Genomic DNA, 23840 nt, shown 5'->3' on the forward strand with positions numbered 1-23840 from the left:
AAGGGCAGTGATTCAGTTGGAATCCAGAAATAAGGGGGCTTGCATCAATTTCCATTATACTACCAGGATTTTAAACTATGGATACGGCATTGGTGACTAAGTCTTGTTGTACTAAATGATGCTTTGATCAGGTAGATATTCAGATTATGTCTGCAAGGAAATACAAGAAAAACATTTTCATTGTCTTCTACTCTAAGGAAACTGCCTGTGTTATGTATACTTAGCTAATGTTTTCGGAAATGTTAAATTTGTTTAGCTTCAGCGTTTTATAGATTATTGTACTTTTGGTAAATACTGAAAGAGCTTCCATTACCTGCTTTGAATTTTTTACATTTCTAATGCATAAGAAATGTGTATGAAATGGGTGAGTAGATTTTTTTAAAATTTTAAATTGTCAAATATAACTGGACTCTAAGTAAATACTATGAAATCAGAATCATGAAAGCACTTTACTGAGAAAGGAGTCTCAGGGACGAACCCACGTCCTCTCTCAGAACTAAGTAATTGCAAATCAAAACTGAGTGCTCATCCTCTTAAGAGATTTTTGGATTTGTCATCGCTGGCTCAACAGCTGTAAACTGTGTGCATGTGTGTGTGCATGTCTATACATACTTTTAATTTGTGTTCTGCCAACTGATTCATTAAGTACATTCCTTCCTTCTCTTAATCCTGTACTAAGGAGGCACTACATGTTTATGTTAAAATAATATATGTAAGAGTAATAGCTTTGTGGTTGGAGCTTTGTCCAAATGGGAAGTATATTTTATTTTTCTGGGATTTTTTTAAGGCACGATTGCATGTATTAACATATATAAGAGGTTTAATCTCAATAAATGGGAAAGCTAGCGCTGCTGATTGATTTTTTTTCTAAGTTGACTTAACAGTTACAATATTAGTTTCCCATATTCCGATTTACTTGCAGGAAAATGGCAATCATGTTACAAAAGTGCATCATTTATAGTGTCAGTTCCTGCCTTACTAAAACGTGGTGACTCAGTTATGCAAACGGAATAAAAGAATAAATTTCGGCATAAACACAAGTTTTGAAAAGAAATCTTTTTTGCTGATATAAAAATGTGAAGATGAAACACTATGACAGAACTTAATTCTGTGTTATAAATTCACAGTTTCTACATTGCCAACCCTAGAGACAATTTTTCTAAAACTATTGTTTATAGTGATAGTTCATTTGAATGACCGAAACTCTCAAAATGGACTGGCTATAGCTCAAAACCTAATGCAAGAGAAGAAACGTATGTATTTGACTCTAAGTAGTATTTTTGAAATATCTAGGTAAATGCCTGTAAATGAGTAGTGACATAAGTTGCATTTTCTTTCAATAATCCTATAATGTTGGCTTTATTTAGTATGTTACTATAATCATCAATGTTACTGGGATTTGCTGGGTATGCCATTTTATTTTTGCATAGTTGTAGCTCAATTTTACTTACTTTTAACTTATACATACGGACACTGAGTATTAAAACACAATTTCTTATTACCTGAAATTAATTATTAATATTTGCCTACAGAAAGTTAACTGGTCAATGAAGAAAAAAATAATTAAATCTGCAGATACCGTCAAATTTATTTTTAAAATGGAAGAGACTCCCACAACAAAGCATGAAAATTGAGCTAAATATTTGGAATTACATTCAGCATAAGGAGAAAAAGGCCAAACTTTATATACAGTAGAGTCACAGAGGAAAACACTTTGGGCATGGGTGGAATTAATGCACAGCTCTGCAAAATACCGGCTCTATTCTATGATTTCTTGATTTGTCTGGGTAGAGATGCTAAGAAAATTTACATTGTTCTACAGAAGGTAGAGGAAGAAACAAGGGATTTGAAATCAGTAGGTTTTAAGTGTCAATATCTATAGCTTCCAATCACACGAGAAGTTTCCTTGGAACATACTTTATACACTCCTATTCCCTTAGGGATTCAGGAAACCGCATGAAGAAAAGCAGAATAAAATCTAACATGGTATAATTGTAGCCAGAGACAGTGGTTGAAGAAATAACAGAGGTTAATCTTTCCCCCAGCCCTTATCCTCCAACTCAAATGCAAATTCCTACCTGTCTAAAGAATAAGGCATCAGCTCCTTGGCTTTGTCTTGAGGAGTCTCAAGTCCCAAAGTTAATCTTCATTCCAAATATCCCTTCATTCATGGATTTATGCAAATGTTGATCCTCCACTGGAGAATCCATTTTACTTTCTTCCTTTTGTCTAAGGCTAAGCTATGCTTCCATATATTGCTATAATATAGTCCTAAATTCCCTGGATATTTACCTGTTCATTTGTTATCCTAGCACTTAATCCAACACTATAATCAATTGCTTTGTTCCTTAAAGGTCTATCGTATTGTCTTATCCCCCAACTAACTTATTTTTTTTCATTAACCTCATCACTTCCATTATCATTACTAACAGTGGCAGCAGTGGTAGCAGAAGGAAATACCTTTGGGAGGTGATCCGATCACCAAGTGTTAGGCACATTATATCTATCACCTCTAATGCCTGGAACAAACTTTCATAACAAGTAAGTGGCAGAGCTAAGTTGTAAACACATTTCAGGCTGATCTGAAACCCAACCTCTCCCCTTTGTACAATGATTCTACCATTGTCAAGGTCACTTAACAACTTAGAACATCCTTGAAATCCAATGTGTCTGGAATGGATTTGAAAAAAACTGCAATTCAAAAAAAAGTTTTATACTCTTTGTTTGACCTAGTAATTCCCCATCTAGAATCCATTCTAAAAAAAAATTAGTGAAGAATGAAGATAAGCATGTGCATAAGGGCCTTTAACACAGCCTTATAAGAGTAAAAATCAAAAACAAATATAAAGGTATAAGGATACATGATGCTTAGAGTATAATTCATACACATTACAGACGTAAAATATATGCAACTATTGAAGTATATGCTTTCAAATGATTTTTAATTGCATCACAAAAGTTTAGATAAATATAAAAGGTCTGATCCTCACTTATATGCGGTGTCTGATTTTAAATTTGTACAATAATATATAGTTACAAGACATACAAATAAAAAACAAATATAGGAAAAGGGGGAAGAGACATACTAAAGTGTTTATAATAGTTATCTTCCATTGGTGGGACTATGGATTTATTTTATTTTTGTTTCTCTGTTTTCCTACATTTCTTTTTTATGATTAAAATACATTATTTTATTGAGGGAGATAAGTGACTTAGTGGTGAACAGGCTACACACGAAGGGAAGGAATGTGTTAGAGGCAGATCTGTTAGTAGGAGATACTTCCACTACTAAGGGCTCCTCTACCCAACAAATATTCAGATTCCAGGATCCCCTAAATATTCTCTGGTTCAAAATGGGCCACATTTTCTAATCACGGTACCATGGTGGCCAAACAGGACTTCCCAGCTGTCAACCAAGAGTAAACAGATCTTCTCTCAGCCAAGGCATGCAGTGAAAATCTAATTCACTCTTCAGATACCTCTGGGGGACAGAAAGTCTCTTTCACATCGCATGCCATGTTCCCTGCTCTTGCTTCTCTTTGTCACCTACTCATTCTTTAAGTATTTTCTCATCTCCAAATCAAGATCATTCTAACAACCAAACCACTTCAGAATGCTGTGATTTTGGGGACATTCCTTTAGCATGTTAATCAAGATGTCGCATTCTTCAGTATGTAAGGTGCAGATAAGTTGGGTTGTATCTTTACAAGCAGGTGATGAATCACAGCAGAACAGCCTGACTCCTGGCCGCACCGGAAGGGCTGAAGCTTTTCATTCATGAAGACACAGGACCCCGAGGCCAGGTGTCCAAGGGACCCAGTGCTGGCCCCCTCTGCAGGGTGTTAGTACTCGGGCCCCCTCTGCAGCCAGCCCAGAAATCCTCTTCTATGTTTTTAAAATTTCATCTTCAACATTTTCCACAGTGGGCACATAATGTTTTGATGATAAAAACTAAAGATATGCTAGGAAAACAACACAAAACAAAACCTGTTAAAACCCACATCCCCAAATCTAGACATTCTTTCAAAAATGTCATTCCAAGTTTGCTGACACTACTCAAAATATATGCTGCGTTTTCTTTACAGCTGTGGCATATTTTTTAAACATCTACAATGGTAACACCAGCTTTGGCAGTCTGAAGCTTTTCTTTTTACATTTTTTCTTTCATTTCTAGAGAAAGCCAAAAGATAAGTCTCATGGCTCCCCAAATAAGATTTACTAAAGCAAACAGCACCCTACCAAGTGTTGCAGACACTGGAATCAGTTGTTAATTAAAGTATTTCTCACGGGGCTGTGGAGGGGGACAACGGATTTTGAAGGCTCACCTTTTCCAGGCTTGGCTACTGATGGTGTCTGAGTTGCTTCTGAACCAATAATTTCCAAAGTACATTTTCCTCATCTTCTCTCCTCTCTCCTTCCTTCATCCCCCTCCTTTCGGCTGCATGCTCATGCAAATGTCCACATGCTACAGAGCTATATTGTTTATCACGCCAAGTAAAGCACAGAGCCATGTTAGCTGCCTGGAAAACCCTCAGCAAATGCTAGATAATTGTTAGTCTTCTTCAATGGTTAATAGATGGTAAAGCCGAGCTATAGCGTCAATACCTTGAAAAGAGCTAAGGCTCCCCAGACAAAATAGATTCAATGATTGTCAAAATCACTGTCGAGAACTACAGCGATGCAGGGCTTAGCCCTAAGAGGAACGTGGTATTTGCAGAGTGCAATCGTCCCGCCCACATGAGATAAGTGAAGTCTTCCAGAGCAGGCTGAAGAGGTAATTTGCTAAATGAGAACTTGGCTGCTCAGGAAGGGTAAGTTCCTTAAAGAACAACCCCACTTATTCTTGTTGGTTTGAATATGTCTGATGGAAAATAAGATCTTAATAACAGTCACAGGAAACACTCTCATATTTGCCCAGTAACTGAATGGATGCTTTTGTGGCAACACACATATAAACATCGGCTTATTTGAAAACACACAGGCAGCTCATTTACCCAGAGGCTTTCCTCAACTATTCATAAGCGAGCAACTACCAGGATAAAGGCATTTAAATCATTGAAGAAGCTGAAATAGATACCATAATTCATATCCTAAAGCTTTTTTAACCAAAAAGGAAACCGACCAATACCAGGTAACCCCAAATTCGGCATCCATTCCTACTATTTCAAAAGTGAATCCACTTTAAACTCTTTGGATTATGTTTGTTTTTATTTTAAATATATTTTTAACAACTTCGGTTATGTAATTTCTCAGCCCAGTAGAGATTAGAATCAATAAATTATACAGAGCATGGAGGTAGCTTGACAGATTCAACGCACATCAGCAGAAGCAAAAATGAGAAGCAAAGGCTCTCGTGGATGCAGAAGAAAAAAAACAAAGAGAAGGGCTCACATAAGCTTACTTCTAGGGCCACTTAATGTATGAAGAATTGCTCTATTGTACCTTGACAGGCCCACTGTATTGCAGGTAAGAATGAAATAGTTTATCTTTATCATAATAACAAGGACTCATTATGAGAAAGTCATGCTATACTTTAAAATATTGTTCCTTCCAGTCAGTTCCTCATTCATCTGACATTTATTGAGACCAACTTATGTGCAAGTCAACCAGCATGGAACAGAAATGATAAATAATAATAAAAAGACCTGTCCTTGGAGTCATAAAGCTCACCACTGGGAGGCAGAGACAAAGGCATGAAAAAAATACATGTAATCATACGAGAGGAACAAAATAGACTTCAAGAGAAATATGTACAGAATCCTCCAAGGCAATCAGTTTAAGAGTCTGAGGACACATATGATATTTTAGAGAAAACAATTCCCACCCAAGCAAGTTTCGATTATTTAGAAAGGTCATTATTTAAGACACTGTACTTCCAGCCATGCCACATAAATAAGACATCACTGTGTGTTACAGTCATGATAAATGGCAAACGAGGCTTGTGGAATAGGTCCCACTGCACTAGAGGAAACAACGTCTGGGTAGGCAGAGACACACACAAGAATATGCCTTAAAAGCAGCTTGTAATGTGCCATGCCGGAGACCCAGGTTCGATTCCCAGTGCCTGCCCAAGCAAAAAAAAAAAAAAAGAAGGAAAAGAAAAAGCAGCTTATGATTTACATACACAATTATTTGCATACAGCAAGATCTGGGGACAATGGGCATTTTAATACATTAAATGAATGGGGACGCAATTCTGTCTTTGGATATGCTCTCAGCATCATTACTTAGATGATACATGGATATAGGACAAACGACTTAAGATTTCCATCATAACAGCTACCCCACAAATTCTACTCCACTCCATTCATCTCCTCAGAATGAATTCTCCAGAATTTATTATCATTATTCTTATTTGGACAATCCATTTTAGTACTTTATCTTGGACTGCCTTGTATTATCATTTGGTCATTTAAATGTTCTACTTGTACACTGTTTGTCCTCTCAATTGGGGACTGTGAATTCCTAGTGGGTATGGACTGTTTTTCCAAAGCTCTTGTGCCTCCTTTGACCTCGCATATTTGAAAATTAGTAAGTGGGCCTTAAGACCCAGTAAAGCAAATGCCAGTTGATTTTTAATCTCTTATTATTGTGAAATTGGACTGTATATATGGTTAATGGAAGTCTAAAAATATGTCTAATTGCTGGAGAGCTTTATATAAGTTCAAAGGAAAGATTTGTGTTCCGAGCGGAACAATTACTCTCTGCGTCACACAACCGTTCACATTCTGGCCACAGATCTACATTGTGACTAATATTTGGCTCTGATATTATAGGTGGTTATCATGGAGGGAATCAGTAAGAGCATAATTGTCATTTCCTTGGAAAAATTTGATTCACAGATGGATTCCAACACCCTACTGCATTAATGTCCAAAACTATTAGGAATTTTTGCTAAATAAGGACTGACTCAGCCAAAAAGATAGAAACTGACTAGAGAAATCTGCATCACACTTTGCTCCAAAAAAGCATATTTACCCAAGCACCAACTGCTTTGGCACACCAGAATCTTCCTAATAGGGACATAGTGAAATGACAACTTAGGAATTAAAATATCTGTTTATATGCTTTTCTTTTTAAAATTAAGCAATGGGACTACTCAATGTTACACATATACAGTTTCAGTTACTTACAAAATTCAATCCATCATGTTTCCTTATTCGGCTCAACAAAGTAAGCATTCTATTTAGACTGGGAAGCCCCTTATTGAAATTACCAACTCTTCTCAGACCTTCTACTTCAAGAAATAAGCCTTGCTGCAGTTCATTCTGTGGAGGGACAGGCAGATGGGAACAAAATTGAAAAGAAAGATTGCAATACATCTATTATTTGCATCCCCCTCCCAGGTAAATGTATACAATCAACCATAATGTCATAACTTTGTGTTCATTTCTTTAAAGATTTTCCCATCATATAAAACGACCTCAGTCTATAGTTCAAAGCAGAACGTTAAAACAAAACTATTTCAATCCAAGTTCCAGAGTAATGGCATCCATTTCTAGGCAACTGATTTTCAAAAAGAGTTCATTACTTGTAAGTAAAAGTGTTGCCTCTCTGAATTCACGATTTGGAAAATTCTTAGCAGTTTAAAGATACACAGACTGCATCGCCAAAAAAGAAAGGAAGATATATAAATGATTAATTTCCTTTTTCCATTTAAGGGTAATATGATTTAAGGTATTAATTAGATCTCTCCAGCTTGTTTCATAAAAGAAATCCACAAGGAATCACATTTCAGAAGAAGCTAATTGAACTGCAGTGAGCTGTTATTCTCTCCTTTGGCTGCACACAGCCTATCTACTTCCAGCCTAAGGGTTATAATCTGGATTCGTATACATCCATTATTTTGCAAAGCTAATTCAAGCTGTTTTTATATAATAAATGACCTAATAAATGTTAAAGCAGACCGCCCTTATGTGAGGCATTATTCCCACATACAGTTTTAAAAAGGCATCTCCGAGCTAATAACAGGACTCTGAGTAGGCTGTACTATATAAATCTCAACAAACGGAATGGAATGCCAATGCCATTTTGGCTATCAGAGCTGTCGCCACAGCTAGAACGAGTATACCACACCCTTTTCATTTACATATCTCGCTCAGTTGCTTAGTGCGAGGGGAAAAAAGCACACTCGCTACCCCAGAACTAACATACTGCAAAATTTAAGCATATTTCACCAGCACCTCCTAGGGGCCATGTGAAGCTACGAGGTGGGTATCAGCGCAGCCCCTTTCCCTGGAAGTGGCAGTTTGTCCTTCCACAGTCATAGGCACAAAACCACCTGAACTATGCCGCCCTGAATATCAGCCAACCTGCTGAAGTGGTTTGGCACCTCGAGGAGCCTTAAGGTTGAAATAAGCTGCCCAAAAGAACCATCCGATCGCTCCAGGAAATAAATCACTGAACACACGCACGGATTTCAAACTCACTGAGAGGAAAGACTTCTAAGTATATTGGTCCTTTAAGAGCAAAGCTTCTTTATGGCAGCGTCAAGGTACTCAGAGATATATGAGCTTAATCTTCAATACAGACACACACACATACACACACACACACACACACACGCACGCACACGGATTAATTTGTAAAGTTCCACGATCCAGTCCCGATTAACACCGAAGTTTACCCGGGTTTATAAAGGGTCTACTCGCTCTCGCCTGGCCGCGGATACTGAGGGCGGGGAGGCGCTGCCTGCAAGGGCAGAGCCGAGTGTCTGTAGGAGTTGCTGTTCCAGAAAATTCATTACTGTCTAATTACTCTGATTTTGGACCAGCAGAGCGTGCTGGCTGGTGGTGGAAAAAGAGACCGAGGGCGGGCAAGGGGAGAGGGGACGAGTACTTCACCCTTGAGAGAAGTCTGGACGCTGGGTAAGTTAATTCACGAACCACCGGGAGAAGAGTTAGGCAGGCAGCTGAAGCACTGGGGCTGGTGCGCGCCTGAATCCCGCTGGCCCTGCGCGTGGGTCCCCGTCCCTTCCCCATTTAACTCGCAGTTCCTCCTCGCGCCGCCGCTTCCGCTCGGGGTTTCAGGGGGCGGGGTGGGGTGGAAAAGGGGGATCTGAGTGGGAAGGAGGGGAGAAGGAGAGGGGGACGCGCCCCGGCTGAAATGCAGTCCTGCCCTGCAGCCGAGGTCTCGCCTGGGCCCTGGCACCTCGCAGGCCCCCGGGAGGAGCGCGCACGCACCGCGGCCTCGGAGGAGCGAAAAGGGAAGTGTGCGCGGCTCGGAGACGGGTAGGAAGCTTTCCCAAAGCCAGGCTGCAATTATAGGCGGCCGCAGAAACCCCACCGCGGAGCTTCCCACCTGCTGCTGTCACAGCTGGGGCGCAGCTTCCTCCTCCCCGGCCCCGGCCGGACCGCCCGACCGGGCTCCGAGGGGGGAGGGCGGAGGGAGCGGCGGCGGCGGCAGGTTCTCCTCGCCCGCGGCTTCTCCGGCCGCGGGAGTCGGCATCCTCCCCTCCCCGCCGCGGCTCCGGGGCTGGCCGCGCGGCCACGCGCTCTGCTATTGGCCGAAAGCGGCCGGGGGGGGCGGGACCAGGCGGGCTGGTAGCGCCAGGACCGCCTCAAAAGAGCCCAGGATATTGCAGAGCGCTCGAGAGCCCCGGCCAGCGCGCTGCCTTCCTCGGCGCCGGCCAGCTGGGTCTTGGGAATTCTGGTTTGCTTTGGCTCACTCGCTTTTACAAACCACTGGATCTTACATGCCTTCTGTACCCCCCACTTCCACTCCATGTCCCCATGCTCCTGCGCCAGCAACAGGTAAGAGCTGCTGTGTGTTTTCTTCTTCTCTCTTCGCTGCTGTGTGTCCTGGGGGAGTGGACCCGAGCAGCCTTCCCCTAGCTTCCCCTGCCTGCCTGCTCCAGAGGTGGCCAGCTGTCACGCTGCTGTCGCGCTCACCCACGCTCCGGAATCCCAGTTCATGCCTATATAGTTTGTGTGAGTCCAAAGAACATCCCCAGAGCTAAAAATACTGAGACATGCTTGGAACAGTTGAGCAATAGAAACAGATTTCTCTGCAGCATCTGTTTGTGCTCATAACTTTCAATGCACCAGCTGTAGCGAGATACTGAGTTTGGAGGCAGGAGCGAGCGAGTCTGCGTGCGCTTCTCGCTCAAGGGAAAGAAAGCTGGGGGTGCGGGGGGTGCGCGTCTACCGCTTTGGTCTCGAACCTTGGCTGCTTTTGCGACTCGGAACTTGTTCCTCGCGTGTTTTTAATTTTTTTAAATTATTTTTTTTAATGTTTAATCATTCCTTCAAGTTGCTTCGGATTCCAAATACAGAGAGAGTCTCAGAGTCGCCTTACTGAGGGAATGAAGTGGTGCCTGAGTTAGATTTGAGTCTGGAGACCGCAAAACTTCCACATCCTATTTCACTCTCCCCCGAACGATGTGCTGTTCTTATTAATAACAGTATTAATACTCCGTTGAAGACGGTGTGGTTTCAGGGACCCTCGTTGGTCAAAACGACTTGATTCTGCAAAAAAGATTGCATCATAACTTGGATGCATCATGACAGTTGGAAAAAAAAATGAGATCGGAAATAGGCAGTTAATTTGTAACTGTGTCTTGGTAAGCAGATCAGTGGGATGATAACCAGGATAAGGTTGCAAATCCTGGGGATGTTAAAAAAAAATCAGAATGTACCTGTTAGGAAATAATGTGTTATTTGAAACCCAGCTTTGGCTATGCAATGAATATATATTGCCTTTTTCCCATTTTTTTTCTTTTCACATTAGAAGTCAGCAGACTGTCAGATTCCCATTAGCTAAGCACTGATGTATGTCTTCTGTACATTGTCTTTACACTTGTCAGCTTTTCCCTCCTCACTTCCACTCCCAGCCCCAGCATTTTATTTACATATACCATCGTCGGGATAAATCTGTTGTTCAGGAGTAAAAGATGTTGCTTCAAGGCTGTCAGGAGTGTGAGTTGGGGTCAAGGTCATTTCACTTTGCTTCCTTCCCCTCCCCCCTCATATTTTGGTGGCATTTAAGTTTTTAGAATGTTATTCATAGCCATAATGAATACTTGTTCTAAAGTCTTGTGAATGTGGCATTGGATTTTAAAAATCAGAAAAGATCACACAGTATTTCTACATCCTACCCAGTTGATAGAATCTCTGATCAGCTCTAGAACCTTATATGACGTTTGAGTAACATGCAAGATTAACTGAAGGTCACTACATCTTCACCTGAACAGACTGAAAAATGTGGCAAGTCTTTTTTTTTTTTTTGAGTGCATAGTTTTGCTTACCAAACATGCATAGTTTTCATCACATGCAAATGCTGAGTAATGGGACCTGCATGTTTGAGTATATATGTTATAGACAGTGCACATATAGATAACAGGTTCTTCCCCCATCCCTCCCCCCTGCTCTGTTTACTGAGCTTCTAAGAGGTTGCTTTGCTAGCAGTTGTGCTCACATAGCAACATGTGCCCAGAGCACACTCAGGCTGGTCTATATGGCGTCAGCTGGGGAATAGCTGCTCTAAACACTCATTAGCAAACCTCTCTCTCAGCCTGGCATGCTTTCTCTTGCTATCTTTATTCCCTATCGTTAGTCAGAAAGTTTCTTCTTCACCACATACCATGACCATATTGTGGGATACTTTACTTCTCGTTTATTCGTCATAATTACATTTTCTAGTTTCTTTCTTTTTTTTTTTTTTTACAAACATATTGGACATATTTCCTATAGAGCAAAAACAATTTACTTTCACCCTTTTATATCCTGTGATCTCCTTGACTTCGCATCTATCCATCGCTCTCTCTCCTTTACCATTTACCTAAGAGTGAAGCGCTGAGCTATTTTTTTTCCATTGCTTATGCTTAATTTTGGCTCAGCCTATAAATAGTCTTAACATGAACAGCACCACATGTAGCCTCTCAATTTCCCAGAAATACTTTCTACATCATTGCTTATGGCCTGTATAAAATGAATATTTGTTTCCAATAAATTTACATCTGGCTGATAGAGGATTTCACACATGGTTTATCAAATCAAGTATCGATTCTCATGAGTTGTCTCCATCTAAGGAATCAAGTCACCTAGGGTTCTCATCTACTGCTAATTGAATGTTTCTCAAAAAAGAATACTTTGAAGATATGCCTAAATGTTGTTGCATAACAGCCTTTTTCCTAATAAAGTTTTTCCCAGCTGCTCATATATTGGCAATTTTCAGTGAATGAGGAGTTCGCAAGGAAGTTTTCTGCTCCCCTAAGGGCATTTGGGCCTCTGGACAGGTTAACAGGAAAGGCATTCTCATAATGAAATAGTGAGACAGTTTATTAAACTTTGGCAAGTTCTAGCTTCTGCTACGTAAACAGCCCCATGAAAGTCTGAATACACGTAATGTATATGAACACATACACACATATCACTTTGTTTGGGGGCATATGTTTTGTAAGTGGCAAAAGTTTCCATTTTGCCAAAGAAGCCTTTTTTTTTTTCCTTTCTGGGCAGAAATGGTGAAATTTCTAAGTGATGCTCTGCGTATGGAAGAAATTCTGACATTAGCAATGTAAATAAGACAACAGTCACCCAATACAGGCTGTTTTCAAGGTTCTTAATGCAGGAAGCTATTCATAGGAAGCTGGTATTGTGTGATTTGTGGAATTCAAACAGATGTCCTAGGGTCAAGAATTTTGGAAAGTCATAATTCAGTCTTTAGGTTTCACATGGTTGTTAGGTTTTAGCCTGGACAGAGCACAGAAATAAGTCAGAGGAGATTTGAGACTGTCTACTCATGGCCCTTAGTGTAACTTACAGAGATTGTTCTGAATCGTGAAAAGGGAATTACTTGGTGTCGGCTTATAATATAAGGTTCTGAAATCAATCAGAGCTCAAGGATGCAAGCACTATTTAAATGAAGCTGTTTTAAATTTTTATTTTGCGGAAAGTACATCTGCCTTGGATGTTATGTCGTTATCTATATCTGCCTTTGTGAAGAAGTTCTTGGCAATTTCATGTGAGCCACATAAACTGAAATCCCTGTTACAAGAAATTCCTTCCAAGCCCAGGATCTAGAACCTCAAGGAATAGGAGGAGTCTTGTTCTTTTGTCCACGTGCAAACCTCATAGGGAAGTAGACAAAACATTGAAGCAGGTGGAAGGTTAGAAAGGCACATAACTTCTTTTTATAAAGTAATTCAAAGGCACTTTCAAATCGGGCATCACTTAGGTGTCAAAAGCTGCCAAAATGTAACACACATTGCAATTTTCACAGATGACTAATCTCAGGAAAAATGTGTTGGGGCACATTCTTGCATAATAACTTGGATAAAGAGGGAGAAGTCAAAAGACTGTAAGGAGGCATTTTCAGGGGGCAGTGCACCTTGTTTCTCTTTAAGGGAATAGACCAAAACAAGATAAAGGGTTTGCTTTATTTGTTTGCAGCTGGCTTGCTGATATTGGTTCTGTTGGCTGCTTACTCCTAATGTGGCTTTGGAGGAGGAAACAAAGAAAGGATTCCTCATTATCAAGGGGTCAACAAATTTCTGATCCTTTCCATCTGTTGTTCATTGTCCCCCTTAATGACAGGAAATGGATTTGGTAGCTTGAAAGATTCAGAATCACATTTATTTTTTTATTTCTATGCTTTATTAGTTTTGATCATTTAAAATTAGTAAAGGGAAATACACGTTCTTTGGGGCTTTTATTAGTTGATCAAGGAAAAAAAAATTCGTTGCAGCAAAGATGGAAATTTAAAGTAAATAGTTGTTACCTAGGAGAGAATGAAGCAAGAGAAGAGAATTGAGAACTACTGTTTGTTCATATTAAGGAAACATGAGTGCCTTCTCCATAGGAACATATAGCAAACCACAACACTTGAAGAGAAAGTAAGTACACATTCATGGCCAGCCTTTCAGGTTCTCTCTGTCTGGGAGAACACAGAATTGGACTCACATGAAATGAGTTCTTGCCTTATCTCAATCCACTAAAGACCTGGTGCTTTAGCTGCAAGGTGCTTACTTCCTCGGCTGTCATCACACCAGGCAGTCCCATCTCTGGAGAATTTCAGGACTCTTATCGCTAGGCAACAGAATGGCTCTCTATCTCCCAGAGCAAACTGTGTCTTCCAGTCAGGATCGTTAGAACTAACAGAGATGTTATCAGGCATTTCTTCAGAGTGGCTGCCTAGATTATGCCAAGTAATCGAACAAGCCTAAACAATATCCAGAAATTGGGATGCGGTTCAGATGATTTTAAGGGCCATCTGCTCAGTTTTGTCACTTACACAGACTAGACTGTACCTTCTGATTTCAACCTGATGACAAGGGCTCTAACAGGCTCCCACAAGGTGCATGCGATTCAATTACTATTGAGATGCTACCTTCATGGGAAACATTGTCTGGCCATCACCTAGTTCTTAAAGATTTGTGACTCACCTTGGAATTAGAAAGTCTTCCTCCCACTTGCTAACTCGGGACCCTAGCAAATAGGGAAGGCCAAAGAAGAGAATAGGAGGCAAAACCTAGAGGAAATGGAACCTGAAGTCTTGGTTGAAAGACTGTCATAAGCAACTCCTCTGGGTTTAATAGCTTTACATTTTTAAATAAAATAAAATTTATTTTTATGGCACAAAGAAATGAAATACCTTAAAATTCAACGCAGAATATATTTATCTGTATTTTTCACTGTGTCTTGTTAGGAAATATTGCCTTAGACCCTTAGACAGTAGAATCCACTAACAATGACTTCTTTTCTAATGAATGGTCCCTCTTTTCTTGCAGGACATGTCCTCTTGATGTCAGCTAAGTTACTAAGGTAACTCTGCATGTCAGTAGACAGTCCTTCGCAGAACCTGGAGCTTCCTGGAGACTCTCAACTCTCCTCGCTACTTTTTTTGTGTGTGTGTCCTCACTGAACATTCAAAACTGTTTCTCCAAAGGGTTTTGCAAAAACTCAGACTGTTTTCCAAAGCAGAAGCACTGGAGTCCACGGCAGAAGCGATGGGCAGTGTGCGAACCAACCGCTACAGCATTGTGTCTTCAGAAGAAGACGGCATGAAGTTGGCCACCATGGCTGTCGCAAATGGCTTTGGGAACGGAAAGAGCAAAGTCCACACTCGCCAACAATGCAGGAGCCGCTTCGTGAAGAAGGACGGCCACTGTAATGTTCAGTTCATCAACGTGGGCGAGAAGGGTCAACGGTATCTCGCGGACATCTTCACCACATGTGTGGACATTCGCTGGCGGTGGATGCTGGTTATCTTCTGCCTGGCCTTTGTTCTGTCGTGGCTGTTTTTTGGCTGTGTGTTCTGGTTGATAGCTCTGCTCCACGGAGATCTGGATGCCTCTAAGGAGAGCAAAGCCTGCGTGTCTGAGGTCAGCAGCTTCACAGCCGCCTTCCTCTTCTCCATCGAGACCCAGACTACCATAGGTTATGGCTTCAGGTGTGTCACCGACGAATGCCCAATTGCCGTTTTCATGGTGGTGTTCCAGTCAATTGTGGGCTGCATCATCGATGCCTTTATCATCGGCGCAGTCATGGCGAAGATGGCAAAGCCCAAGAAGAGAAACGAGACTCTTGTCTTCAGTCACAATGCTGTGATTGCCATGAGAGATGGCAAGCTGTGTTTGATGTGGCGAGTGGGCAATCTTCGGAAAAGTCACTTGGTGGAAGCTCATGTTCGAGCACAGCTCCTCAAATCCAGAATTACTTCTGAAGGGGAGTATATCCCTCTGGACCAAATAGATATCAATGTTGGGTTTGACAGTGGAATTGACCGTATATTTCTGGTGTCTCCAATCACTATAGTGCATGAAATAGATGAGGACAGTCCTTTATATGATTTGAGTAAACAGGACATTGATAATGCAGACTTTGAAATTGTCGTGATACTGGAAGGCATGGTGGAAGCTACCGCCATGACAACACAGTGCCGTAGCTCTTACCTGGCAAATGAAATCCTTTGGGGCCACCGCTATGAGCCTGTTCTCTTTGAAGAGAAACACTACTACAAAGTGGACTACTCAAGGTTCCACAAGACTTATGAAGTACCCAACACACCCCTGTGTAGTGCCAGAGACTTAGCAGAGAAGAAATACATCCTCTCCAATGCTAATTCATTTTGCTATGAGAATGAAGTTGCCCTCACCAGCAAAGAGGAGGATGACAGTGAAAATGGAGTCCCTGAAAGCACTAGTACAGACACGCCCCCCGACATAGACCTTCATAACCAGGCAAGTGTGCCTCTGGAGCCCAGGCCTTTACGGCGAGAATCGGAGATATGACTGACTGATTCCTTCTGTGGGATATTTACTTTAAAACACAGTCTGTTGGTCAAAGACCCAAAACAGTTACACAGACAACGGTACTGGTGAAGAGCTGGGTCAAGACAAGCGGCCACAAGGTGAGCCCAAGGGATTCGAAGGAAGACTGTAAGCTCGAAGAGTAACGTAAAGCACTAAAAATGTCTCCACATGACTCGATGGCACACATGTTGTAGAATAAGTTATGGGTTTCTGTGTTTTGTTTGGTGTGTTTACAAAACTTGAACTTGCAGGCAAGCCTTGGTTGGGTATTTGACTTATCCAGAATGCTTCTCTTTGGGGAACAAGAGTGTTTTTAATGGCATAACAAAGGCAAGACTCTGCCTTAATTTTTGAAAAGCTGCTAACTACATGAACACAAATTGTATTTTTGTTGCAGTGTAGGTTTTCTTTTGTGTAATTTAAAAGTCAGTGTTGAACTTTGTTGAAAGCTCATGATGTGCTTCAAAGTGGCAAGTATTTGGCTATTAGCTGCCAAAACGAGAGCCTGATTTTTTGAGGCCAGTAATCGTTCTCTAGAATTGATTTTTCTCTCTCTCTTTTGGTTACATAAGGGCATTATGTAACACTAGCCAAATGGTAGCCTCCGGGTGGTTGTTGTTGTTGTTGTTTTTCCCTGCCTGATGTTAATGGGTTATCTCAAATTTTAAGTTAGACTACCTAAAAGGAATACCAAAGATAATGCATATGTTTGCACAGTGAAGCTTATACTATAAAGAAAACAAAGCCCCATGGGCTGCCTTGAAATCAAGAGATCATAACTTTGAACCTCAGCAAGACCTTGAACTGCCCTTTCATTTTGCACCTTACTCAGAAAATAGGGCATCGAACACACAGAGTCTAATAAGTCTAGTGCTTTTTATACCTTTTTCTTTCATGTAACGCTGTTCTTTTAAGATGTAGAGGAAGAGGAAAAGTGAACTAAAGTTGACACGCGTGCGCACACACACACACACACACACACACACACACACACACACACACGCACACCATTCACACTAGAAACCTCTTTTCTTCCTGGCCAGGCTGATGCAGAAGGGGAGATATGGTGATGTGCTATATAGGTTTTTCTGGGTTTTCCCTTTTCTCGCACATTCCAAAATTTAGTCTACAAGGTAAAACCTGGTTGAGCTTAGTCCTCAAAACTGAGCCATCCAGCAGGAATGATCAGTAGGTTTAAACACTTGCAATTGAATTAGTTACCCTGCCAGGTCTTTTCCAGCTTGACTTCGCCTTACAAAAGATGCCAGGCCTGCCCTCTAGGCTGGTTCTTCTGATCAGTTCACCTGGGGTGAACCCTCCGATGGCAGAAAGGACTACAAATGCCAAAGAGGGAAAGCAGGGAAATGTGGGCAAGCCACTTTGATGCAGCATAGCAGTTCACTTATTCAGGAGGTAGAGGAAAGTTGCTCTTTTTTTTTGGGCAGAAGGTAGGAATGAAAATGTTTCAGTATTTTTAGGGTAAAAGAAAGCCATATAAATGTAACATCATCTTAAATAAAGGAGACAGTTCTCTAAAAGGGTTCCCCCCTTTCTTTGGGTGCATACCCGTGATTGAATGTGAGCCCAGCGCTGTTCATGGTCTCCTGTGGTGTCCTAGAACAGGTCACTGAGGACACACTGTTTTCTAGAAGCCTCTTCCGCCTGGCCACTCGCCTTGCTAGAAGATTTTAATTACCCTAGCTCTGGCTCAATAGTGGAACTCTTTTTTTGGTGGAGGTTAAAATTCCCCCTTGTGAATTCTGGGGTTACTGACTTTTTGGAGTCTCAAAATCAACTCTCAAGGTATTATATCCCAGTATGCCATTAAAAAAACAGCTTGTTCTAGAATCATATATTTTGTAAATCCGTGTTTGTGATGATCTCTGGTTCTCGAACAGCCATATCTGAATGAGGTGCCTGCAATAATTTTACAGTTTCTGCTGTTTTCAGCAGGCTAAGTCAATGGGTTTGAAGATGGTGGCGTTCTACTCATTGAAACCGAGATACAGATGGCAAGCAAGTGGATGCTATTTTAAATCCAAATTTAAAGGCAGGTTTGGGAAGTTGTTGAAAGAGTTGGAGGAATTGGGAATTGAGTGGACAAGAGAATTTATAAAGGAGGCAACAATTTGGCCGTCGAGAGTGAGAGAATATCGAGGGCTTCAGCTGCTGCTATTATGTGATGTTTTGCAATGGAAAATAATCAAACCAAAGAGTATTCAGTGATATGTAAATTAAATGAAGATACAGTGGAAAATGGGGGTTACTGCCAAAGAAGGTGCCCCTAAACACACAGTGCTGCCACTTAAAAAAAGACTTGAGATATTTGAAAGGGGGTGGAAATGGGGGTGAGGATAAGGGAGGGAAGTCTTTCAGCTTATTTCTGAAAAAAAAAAGAAAAAAATCTAAAATTTCTGGTGCACAGGTTTGTTTTTTTTCCAAGAAAATTTTGCAGAAGCTATGTTTTTAAAGTGTACATTTTATAAAGTTTATCAGATATTTTCATATTTAAAGCCAAATGTAAATAGAAGTCTGTAAAGGAAAAAAAAATGCCATAGAAAGATAATTTCAGTGCAGCAATTTCTGAGAGCTAGTACCTATATGCTACCGGTTAGCATGGTTTTAGCAAATATTTACCAGCCTTACGAGGTTTGTATTGCTATGTTGTTCTGTTATTTATTTCAGCATGGACTGTTCATTTGAAAGCTTTCCCTAGTTATTAGCATTTTAACAGTTATGAGCTTTAAAGGGCAATCTTTTGTCAAGAGCCGAAACACAGGTAATGCACAACAATTAAAGCTGCATTTTTGCCTTCAAAACATTTGACCTTATTGAGTGGGTCTTCTTAACTGATGCACATGTGTCATTAGAATGCAGATGGAAAAGACTCACCATGAATATTTGGGGTCTATTCCCAGATATGTGATGCTTCTCTATTGTAAGTAAATCCAAGTTGAATTAATTTAGGATTTATTCCCCTTTAAAGCATTTTTTTTTTTGCCAGATACGGATGGGCATTTTTTGGAGGGAGGGGGTAGGCAATAGACTCTGGTTATCCTATTTTAAAAGAAAAGTAGACAAAGAGAATTCTATTTTGATGATTGAGGAAGGAATAGTTTTCTATCCCTCTAAGAGTATACTTGAATCAGACATTTTAAGGATGTCATCATAGCACTGTAGACATTTCCAAACTCCTGTTTTTCTTAATTCTCTTGATGCGTTATTTCTTCCCTCCACTTCCTTTCTTCCTATACACTCCCATCCTAAACTTTGTTGTTTATCTCATGAAGTCTGACCCCCAAATTATGTTCTCCTTGCAAGTAATAAATCTGTCAGTTTGCATTTTATAAGTCACTCAGTAAAGGCAAAAAGCTTGTTCTGAGAAGTAGAGTGAGTTCTTTTTCACTCTGTGTTTAATAATGTTATGATTCAAAAAAAAAAAAAAAGTGTTGCATAGTCACCTCCCCACCCCCACCCCTCTACCAACTAGAATCTCTTTTCTAGTATTGTTAGCTTTCAGCTCTGGGATCTGGCGAGTTGAACAATCCTGGCCTTTGACAATTGTGATAGTTATTTTCCCATTTGCCGTCTTTTTGTATCTAAAGTCTTCCTATTGTACTGCACAAACCATGGATTGTACATATTTTTTATATATTATGTCTTATTTTATTATTTCTAAATAAAAAATGGAAATTGAAAACAAAGTGGTGCAAGGAATTTGGTGCTTCTTGAGCGATGCCCGTTGAATCGCTGAAACAGAAAACAAATGCTTCCAAACAAAAGCACAAAACCCCTGATGCCTGGATGAATGGAGCCTTAGAAGTGGACTAAGCGGACAGGTGTTGTGGGACCACAGATTAGTTTAATCCAAGTTAGAGGAAGCCAAGCTCATGTTTGCTTTGGGACAGCATGGCCAAGGTGTGAGAGAGGATAGAAAGACTGGGGGGAAAAAAAGCAAACAAATAAAACTAATACACACACAAAAGCATTGTATGGTTGAGATTTTGATTCTCTAATAGTAATAATAGTTGCTCTTTACTGAGCCTCTACAGTGTGTAGGGTGCAACCTTATACATTAGCTTATCTCATTCTCTCAAAAACCATTCAAGATATTATTACTCTCATATTCTAAATCAGGTGTCACCAAGCATTTTCTGTAAAGAACCAGAGAGTACATATCTTAGTCTTTGCCGACCAGACTATTTCTGGCAAAACTACTCAACTTTGTCCCTGTACCGCTCAATCACAGATAATATGAAAACATATGGATGCAGGTGAGCTCCGATAAAACTTAATTTATAACTACATGTGGTGGGCCAGATTTGGTTCATGGACTCTTTATCCACCCCTGCTATAGATGAAGACAACAGATTGGATCTTAAAGCTAATGAATCACTGAGACAGAATTTGAATTCAGATTTTATCTGCCTCCAAAACCTAGGTTAACCCACCAAGCTGATTATTGTTTCAGGACATAAAGTTACCGAGGATATGTGGCTCAGAGAAAACACCACTTCCTCTAGTAAATTTAGAATAACTAAGTGTTTTTTTTTTTCAAGATCAGAAATACTGAGGAAATTTGCCTTCTGAAATATGGGTCATTCCCTACTATTTTTTTCTTTAACAAAATCTCATGTGGTACTTATTATGATCCAAGCATTGCTCTAAGTTCTTTATAAATATTAAAGCATTTAATCTTAAAAGCGACTCTGTGGGATGGGTACAATAATGATCCTATTATGAGAAGACTGAGACCCAGAGAGGTAAAGCATCTTGTCCTGTACACACAGCTGGTAGGTAATGAGTTAGGATCTAACTTAGGCGGCTCTTTTGATCACTACTGCTTGCAGCCTTCCTTTTGAATGTGTTCTTGTAAAGCTCTCATCATTTAGTCGAAGGCCTTTATGCTTCTCAGTTTTTATTCTCCTTGGTGATGAAAAATGCGTTCTTTTTCTTTAGCACAGAATTTCTGCCCTTTCATAATCTGCTTCTCAATCCCTCGTTTTAGTTCTTGGAGAGAGGGAACAACCCACGAGGGGGTGAATAATTACAAACTTAAGAATTGGTTGCAGGATTTGGGTGAATTTTGAACTCAGACTAATTTCAGTTAACTAGGAATTGCTTAGGCCTGTCTTGAGGCAAAAACCACAAAGCTCTGTTACTAACCAAACTGCCGGCACCCTACCAACATCATGAGCTTCTGATTTCTTCCCTCTGCAGACAGCCGAAGGGGTAACTCTATCCTCTTGGCAATTGGGACAATTAAACAAGACATATAATGATAAAACCAGGCAGTGAGCTGGAGGCTTTATAGGTCTCACCTCCATTTTTAAATTAAAATAAAATAACACGTATATAAATATATATACAACAAGAAAGGCAGGGGTGAATTCTCAGCGTCCTATTGCTCGGGCTCTCTGTTGAGTGACAGACCAAGAAAGGAGTCCTAGTTCTAGCTTTCCCATGCTGCAAGCTTTCCAGACGATACCGGTAAAAAAAGGAAACATTTTCCTCTAGAATTTCCATTTTAGAACTGTCGAAATGATCAAATCAATCAGATTTGGTTTCCCAAAATAAGTAAATAAAGGAAGTCCAGTTGTGTGCAGTTGAAGTGAAGTTGGGAGCCAAGTCATTTATTAGCATCATTCAAAACCTCAGATGAACCTCAAATATCAAAACCTCAAAGACTTCTTTTCAAAATTGTTCAGACCTAGCAGCCCGGTCACCCAATGTTTGAGCCAATGCATGAAGGCTGTTGAAATGACTTTTAAGAAAAATTTACCAAATTACAAGGCAATGCAAGCAAGGCATAGAGAGGGTAATATTATTAGAGTAGCTGGCTCTCAAACACATGGCCAATTCTCCTGGTGGGTCAAGCATGAGAGCTGTCCCAGGGTACAGGACTTCAGTGCTGAAAGCAGGAAAGTTCCTGCAAACCACTACAAGCCAGCCACCTTGCTCTGGAAGCTAGAGGAGCATAGCAAGGTTTGGATGGTGGGTGGAGAGAGACAATTAAGAAAAATGTGGAAGGGAGGAGTTTAAACTGGAGCCAGACTCTGAACAGGGGTATTAGCTAAATAATAAGAATAATAATGATGAATAATTACACCTAAGTGGCTCTCTCTGAGTAATTGAAATGTGCTGCCTCAAGGGCATTCATTGTTTTGGAGGAATGGTTTTCTGAAATATTATACAATTCTCTGCCTTATTTAACAGTTGATATATACTATTTAATATGTCCTTTTTGGAACTTTAACTAATGTGTGCATCTCTTCCTGGTGGGCTTTGGCTTTTAAAAATTTCTCTTATTTATCATGAAACCATCAGCTGCTGGCAGTTGCCTACCACAAATTAGCTTTTGCTTCTGATCCGCTGTATGGAGGAAATCAGATAATCTCTTATAAGAACTAGGACTAATCTCAGAATACCAGGCAAGTGAGATATGAGACTTGGCTTGAACGTAGGAGATTATGGTGGTTGATTCTAATTTTCAGAAATATTTTATATTTCAGGTTTGACATGATATGCTCTGAGGTTGAGACCAAGGGATTTGACTTCTAGATTCTGTTCAATTTGATAAAAATCTATCAAGAAATTGTTACATATCACCCATTGAGCTCCATGCTGGGTACTAAAATTTCTCTATATAGACTATGTCTTCAATAGATCACAGTTTGGAAAATGGGCCATATGGTTGCATATTTATTATATCTTTAAAACTTAGAGAAGTAACTGAGTTACAGATATTTAAAAACATAAGAACTGCCAATTATTGAATGTTTTACTGAATACTGGGTACTGTGCAAAGAGATGCTATTCACTGCCTTCCATATATACATATCTTCACTTGAAAGATAAGAGACTTTTTCCGGGATGTTGTGATGGGTTTCAAGATTTTTGTTAACATCTTATTGGGAATACATCTCAGAGCACATTTTTTGAATATTTTAATGGTGGCAAATTTTTGTACCTTGTTGGCTAAGTTTTAGGTTTAGAAAAAAATCACAAATCAGTAAGAACCACATGTATGTGATCAAGGTGTATAACTAAGATTGCAACTATCATTTTGTACAAAACAACGAATGTGTGACTATAAAGGACAGGCCATGAGTTGTTTTGTTCTTTTAATTGCTGATCATTCTAATGTGCCTCTAAAATTACAGGAGGCCTTACTAAATATGCTGTTTCAAGAAAGGAGGGATGGATTCAGTAAATAACCTCCCAATACGATGACTTTGAGACACATCTTACATTTGCATAATTAAAATTGCCTAGAATACTTTTCTCTTAAAAAAATCTGTCTATCCACCCATCTGTCTATCCATCCATCTTTCTATCCATCTATCTATCTATCTATCTATCTATCTATCTATCTATCTATCTATCTATCTATCTATCTATCTATCTATCTATTTCTACCTCATGATGACAACCCCTACCTTTGGTTTTTTATTTTATCCTTTAACTGGAAATATTCATGGTACCATGTAAATTTGGTGAGACAAAGCAATTTTCTCCAATCTCATAACATTTTAAAATTAGGATATGTAAAACCTTTGCGATTGGATCAAATGTATACCATTTTCCCCCC

General features: G+C 40.1%; 1 protein-coding gene and 1 long non-coding RNA gene across 3 annotated transcripts; one reads left to right on the forward strand and one right to left on the reverse strand.

Moving 5' to 3' along the window:
- Window positions 1-1568: 1568 nt before the first annotated feature.
- LOC143687070 (uncharacterized) lies at window positions 1569-9434 on the reverse strand. 2 transcript variants are annotated; one of them, XR_013177384.1, is made up of 4 exons: window positions 9301-9434; window positions 7134-7268; window positions 4326-4473; window positions 1569-3962 (listed from the first exon to the last, which is right to left on the reverse strand). It is a non-coding gene; the product is annotated as an uncharacterized LOC143687070 (long non-coding RNA). The 2 variants fall into 2 exon arrangements; XR_013177385.1 differs by lacking the exon at window positions 4326-4473.
- Window positions 9435-9593: 159 nt separating this feature from the next.
- KCNJ2 (potassium inwardly rectifying channel subfamily J member 2) lies at window positions 9594-19942 on the forward strand. The gene is made up of 2 exons (XM_077163695.1): window positions 9594-9752; window positions 14726-19942. The coding sequence occupies exon 2, from the start codon at window positions 14945-14947 to the stop codon at window positions 16226-16228; it is 1284 nt and encodes a 427-aa protein (XP_077019810.1). The 5' UTR covers window positions 9594-9752; window positions 14726-14944; the 3' UTR covers window positions 16229-19942.
- The last annotated feature ends 3898 nt before the right edge of the window (window positions 19943-23840 follow it).

The sequence above is a fragment of the Tamandua tetradactyla genome, chromosome 6, assembly GCF_023851605.1.
Source record: "Tamandua tetradactyla isolate mTamTet1 chromosome 6, mTamTet1.pri, whole genome shotgun sequence".
Lineage (NCBI taxonomy): Eukaryota > Metazoa > Chordata > Mammalia > Pilosa > Myrmecophagidae > Tamandua > Tamandua tetradactyla.